The sequence below is a fragment of the Chionomys nivalis genome, chromosome 25 (assembly GCF_950005125.1).
Source record: "Chionomys nivalis chromosome 25, mChiNiv1.1, whole genome shotgun sequence".
NCBI lineage: Eukaryota > Metazoa > Chordata > Mammalia > Rodentia > Cricetidae > Chionomys > Chionomys nivalis.
The window spans coordinates 26,601,471-26,607,470 of NC_080110.1; the positions used below are offsets into that span (position 1 = coordinate 26,601,471).

Consider the following 6,000-nt stretch of genomic DNA (forward strand, 5'->3'; position numbering starts at 1 on the left):
AGTGACCAGTAATTTGGTCAAGAAGAACAATTCTAGCTGAAATTTGCTAGATGTATTTTAAAAATCAGATTTAAAGATATACTAAAGCATCTCACCTAACCTCCCTAAGAATTATGATATTCAAACTAGATAATTATACGATCAATGAGGCTCACCGGTATGTGCCAAGGTTTTGGGTTTGATTCTCAGCATATCATAAACAAAACAAAGACTAGAGAATTCTGCCTCTGTAGGGAACTTTGGGTCAGGCATTAGACAGGAAAAGGTAGGAGAAAAACAAACAAAAAGAATCCAACATCAAACAGCTTAAATCTAGTAGGTCATGGCTAAGTATTATAAATACAATTACCTTCCCATTACTACATGTTACCTTCCACAAATGCCTGTGGCCAGCTAGAAATACCAAATACCGGCTCAGTATCAATACTGTACCAATACAACAGTATCAATATTGTACTACCATTTTTTCCAAAATTCCACACAAACCCTACAGACAGTTCTCAAAAAGTTAGTTACCTACTTTCTAACAGGTAAAGTCGTAAATTAAGAATAAAAAGGAAGGCTCTAAAGAAAGAAGCAAAAACTGAGGAAACAGAAGATATCTACCCATCTTTCCAAACGTGTTGTTGCTCTTGCTCTGTAGACTGGGAAACAAATCACTGACAACTGCTAATCCAGCCACTGTTTTGCCTGAAGCATGTTCCTTGAGAATCTGCTAAACATTACATAAAGTACCAGATACGTAAATGTAATCAAGACAAGAGTCCTTTATTGCTAGGACTCAGACCTGTGGACGTTATGGTGGGAAAGAGAGAAGAAAGGTAAATGAAGATTCATGGTGGCATACTCAATAACAGTAAGACACAAGGACTGTGGAGTCAAGAAAGAGTTCATGAAGAAAATGGCATGAGTTCTGAGTAAGTTTACCAAGCAACAGAGAAGTGACACTTAACCCTTCCCCCCCATCCCCCCCACCACAAACACATGCTTATGAAAAATTTTCATCAGAGTTGGGGCAAAAATACACAATCTAAATGGACCCAGACCCTGAATTTGATCATGCACAAAATATTTAAGTGTCTAGCAAAGAAAAAATGTTCTGTTCTTTTCTAGACAGTTTGGTTCTCATCTGCATACTGTATTAGTCATGCACCCATATCAAGGTTCAGATGATGCAAACCATTTTATCACTTCATAATGGAGCAGCACCCTCCCTTATGAGCTACACACAAGGAAGGCATCTGCATCTTCAGTTCAGAGAAAGAGCTGTCAGAAAACAGTAAGAATTCTATTTCTAAGCCAGGCACTCACTCGGGAGACAGAGGCAGGCGGATCTCTGTGAGTTCAAGGTCAGCCTGGTCTACAGAGATAGCCTGGGCTACACAGAGAAACCCTGTCATGAAAATCCAAAACAAAAATTAAAGAATTCCATTTCTAAAAAAAAAAAAGATCCCTGATAGTGATGAATAAGCTATACCAGCATGATCTGTCCTAAGATCTGAAATTTTTAAGTAGAAATCAAAGAACACCACACAGAAACAAAGATACTACCACTTAAAGTTCAAAAAACTGATCCAAGTTAAAAATTATAAAATATTTTTGTTACCTTAAGCCCTAATTTCCCTTATAGTTCTTTTCAAATGTAAATTATTTTATATTAGATATCAACTTGAACACAGCTTTTTCCCATACTGAAAAATGTTACAATAAAGTCAATTCCTCCAAATTCAAAGGTAAAAATCATTCTTAGAGGTCAGGAAGGCCAGTCACCTGAATCAGCACGAACTACTTCTTTCCTAACCTAGGTCTTCTGATCCACTGCTATATACAATACCACGCAAATTACAGTACAGCTTATTAATTCTGAAACTGCCCGCCCACCTGGGACCTTGCCTTATTGCGTTTCGTGGTTACAAAATCCACTAGAGGGGCTGCAGAAACGGCTCAGCAGGCAAGAGCACTTGCTGTTCTTCCAGAGGACCTGAGTTCAGTTCCTAGGCTCCATGTCAGAAGGGTCACAGCTAACTCAGGCTCCAGGGGTCTGAAGCCTGCAGCCTCTGCAGACACTTGCACTCACACACACACTACCCACGTGGCAAGTTCACACACCTACACAAAATTTAAACTATTTGACGTCCAGGTAAGAAAATCATACTTAAAAGTATCATTTCCAGGGCTGGAGCGATGGCTCAGGTTAAGAGCACTGGTCGCTTGCTGTTCCAGAGGTCCTAGGTTCAATTCCCAACAACCACAATGGTGGTTCACAACCATCTGTAATGAGATATAGTGCCCTCTTCTGGTCTGCAGGTATACATGCAGGCAGACACTGTATACAATTTTTTTAAAAAAAGTATTTTCCTAAAACTGTCACTATTTGTGTAAGTTTTCTTCTAATATCCATTCAAACAAGCACATGGGATCTACAGTCTGCTTTTAAATGTGTGCTCTCAAAATGAACTCTCTACAGTAAAACTTCAAGTTTCTTATTATATGTAATTATTTATTTGTGTGGATATCTACTGAAGCCAACTTGGGGGAGTTGATTCTCTTGTTCCACCGTGGAGATCTCTGGTATCAAACTCAGGTCATCAGGCTTGGTGACAAATGCCTTTACCCAATGAACTACGTCATTCATTTCAGAATTAAAATTTTAATCAAAAGATACTACTACTACTTAACATCACTTCAAAAGAGCACAAAATTATAGTTACTTATACTGATTATTACTATCTGCTCAGGTTTACTTACATACAAAGGCCAAATTTTCTCATGAAGCAAATTAGTCAATAAAAGAGGAAATAACTGTACCATCCCATGGAGTGTGAAAAAACCTTCTATAATGGTCCATTAAAGTATTGTTAATATCAGTACCTGCTTAAGAAATACAGAGTAGGGTTACCAGTGTACTTAATTTGCCAATAATAGGGTACATTTACTTCTGAAGTTTTAAGTAAACCTGAGGCATATCTGAGAAACCAAAAAGTAAATTAAGTACCCACCCTCATATAGGAAAAATAGAAGCAATTATTTCTTTTAGGGAGCATAACATTTTGAGTTTATTTCGTTTTCCAGATCGGACAGTTCTCAAATGAACAGGACACAAACCCCTCACAGGCACAATTTCCTTCACTTTTCATCATACAAGCATTTGAGAACTGAGTTTTTAAAGGCTGTATTTACTGTTACATTAATGTTCACATGACTCTCAGTCTCTAGGATCTGATAAGGTTACAGATATCTCTATACTGTATCATTAGAACCACAGTGTTCTGCCAACAGACTCACCACCTTAACCTCTGTATTAATAAAGCATTAACAGGAATGCAAAAAAATGTGAAATACTTTTTTTTTATTTCTGGTCTACTTACAAAAAAATAATCACTTTAAAAATATGAAAAGGTTCCACTTTAATTAAGGATCTTGCAAAGTCAGCCAAAGTAAAAAGTGGAAGAAACTGTCTCTTCTGTGCATTTTGAACTTTTCCTTTGGATTTAACATAACAACAAAAGCTAAGTAAGAAAGTACAGCACAAAATCCTTATCAATGATCTTGAACCATTAAGAAACCTATCAACGACATAAGACCTGAACACAGGCAAATATTTTGGTGTAGACAGCCATTTCAGTGTATTGGATTTTTAACAATACTTCCAACCTGGCATAAAATTATCTTGCAAAATTGCAAAAGATAAATCCAGTGATGTTTGGAAAGAGATTGTTGTCAAATATACCAAGCATTCCCAAATATAAACTTCTTATGAAAGTATACACTTTTAAATGTCTATCCCACTCTCTCCACATAAATCACCCCCACTTATTTCTTTGGGAAGAGAAATCATTAGGGACACAATTCCCTAGCTCTAAAATTTCTCACTATGGAGAATAGAAAATGTATTCATTTTTGAACACTAAATATGCCTGCCTTCCCTTGTGAACAGATTTGGTTAAGTCAGTATCATACTACCATTTGCCAAGAATGTAAGGATCATAGTGCTGTATTTTATTAGGAGCTGTCCAGATGATTAAAGAGAATTCTTGGATCAAGAATTTTATGAAAATGAAGCAAAAACACTCTAAGCACTTGGTTTTCCAGATGTTGAAAAGTGGCGATGTCCCCTAGGATTTCCAAGAAAGTGGTACCCGTACAGAGAAATTCTTTGGCGGTAATAACGTACTAACAAGGGCTCAAAGTAAATGCAAATGACAAAAACTTCGAAATCATTTTACAAAAGAAAATTACAAGTAGCTTTTTTCTACGGGCCTACAGATAACAAGAGTTCTGAACTCTCCTGGACAAACAGTACCTCAATTAAGAACTACCAGGTTTCTTTTAACCCGACTTATTTCTTTGACGAAACTTTGATGTTAAGACCTAAGACAGCAAAAGGTAGAGAGGAGAGGCCCCGGCGGAAGTAGAAACCAGGGCTTGCAACTTCACAGACAGAAGTGTCTCGGGGTTCCTCCGCCGCCCCAGGACCATCCGAACTCAAGTCTCTACACCACCAGGGAAGCTTCCCTCTCCGCGAACGGTGGCAGAAGCAGCACCGGAGTTGCTCTCCTCCTCCCTCCACCTTGTAGGGGCCTTCGGTGTCTCAGGGCCTGGAGGCTCCTGAGGCCCGTTAGCCGGTCCGATGTCCCCATCGTTCGCAAACAAAAACACACAAGTGGCGGATGCTGCGCGTGTACTGCGAGAACGGGGGAAGAGTCAAGGACCGGCAGCTGCTGGGAACGTGGCAGAGCCGTCGAAGGTGGCCGGGGCTCCACAGATGCTGCCCGGCGCTGCCGCCTTCACGTCCACCCCAGGAAGCAGCAGGGCGGCGGGGACCGCTCCGCGCCGGCGGGAGCCGGGGGAGCCGAGTGCGGGGAAAGCCCCGCCGCGGCCGGGCAGGCGGGCGGCCGGGACCGGGCCTAGAGGCTCCGGAGCTGCGGCGGCGGCGGCGGCGGCGGCGGCCCGAGCACGGCGACGCTTTACGTCCTGTCCACCCCGCCACACACCCCCTCCCTCCTCCAGCGCCGCCACCCCCCTCCCCGCCCGCTCCGCTCTCCCTCTCTCGATTGGAGCCGAGACAAAAGCAACGGGAAGCGGCGGGCCGGGACGCTACCCGCGGACCCCGGGCGCGACCGGACTAGCCCCGAGGCCTTCCCCCGCCTTGCGGGGGCCCTCAATCCGCCTCCCCCGCCGCGCGCCCCGCTGCCAGACTTCCGAAAATTTGCCAAAAACTCACCGCATGAATTTTCTTGTCCCGCGGATCCAAGATGGCGACGTATCCACCGCGGAGGCTGCTGGGAGCAAGACCTTTACCCTCTGACCCCCGCCGTGACCCCCGTCGCTCCGACTTCACTCTAGGCGGCGGCAGAAGGTGGCGAGCAATGCTCGCCGGATGGACCGGGTGCTTCTCGGCACGCCGGGCGACGGTGAGAAGCTCGGCGCTCCCCGGGAGCCTTCCCCGGGGTTCCGCCGGCTCCGGCCGAGGTGCGGCGCTCTCCGGCGCCGGTTCCGGAGAGCGAGAGGAGGGCGGCGCTCTGCGGCCTCGACCGTCTCCCCGAGCCACACCGCCGCCACGCCGGCCCGGAGCCGCGGCCTGGGGTCCGAGCGCGGCCTCGGGTGCAGGGGCGGGGAATGGTGAGGCGGCGTGGGTCCGCCCACCCGGGGACGCGCAGCGTGTTTGTGTTTGTGTTTTTGTCGGACACCCCGCCCCCGAGCACCTCCTGCGGTCCGTCCCCGGGGCCGTTACTACCTTGCCGGCGCGGTGTTCGCGGGGCTCGGCTCCTCCCGCCGTCCCGCAGCCTGCGGTGCCCCCGCCGCACGTCGCCGTCACCTCCTGAGAAGTGAGTTCCCCGGCGCCGAAACACGGGCGTCTACTCGCCCCCCTCCTCCCCCGACCCCCTCCTTTTTCTGCTGCTTGGTTTTTGTTTTGTTTTGTTTTTGACGTGTTCCGGTCTAAACCTGGTGAGAGGAAGTAAGGGGAGCCTGTTTTTACAGCAGTACCGGGTGTACTTA

At 45.6% G+C, this 6,000-nt stretch overlaps 1 protein-coding gene across 4 annotated transcripts in view; it reads right to left on the reverse strand.

Moving 5' to 3' along the window:
* The window catches only part of Cnot2 (CCR4-NOT transcription complex subunit 2), a 91,616-nt gene extending 86,321 nt beyond the window's left edge, over positions 1-5,295 (reverse strand). For 2 of the 4 annotated variants that reach the window (XM_057757551.1, XM_057757548.1), the window contains exon 1: positions 5,225-5,295. Coding sequence is in view for 2 of the 4 variants with exons in the window: in XM_057757550.1 (XP_057613533.1) it covers positions 5,225-5,229 (5 nt within the window). In the remaining 2 variants the exon portion in view is untranslated. The remainder of the gene's footprint in view (positions 1-5,224) is intronic. The other 2 variants (XM_057757550.1, XM_057757547.1) reach the window with 1 other exon arrangement.
* Positions 5,296-6,000: the final 705 nt, after the last annotated feature.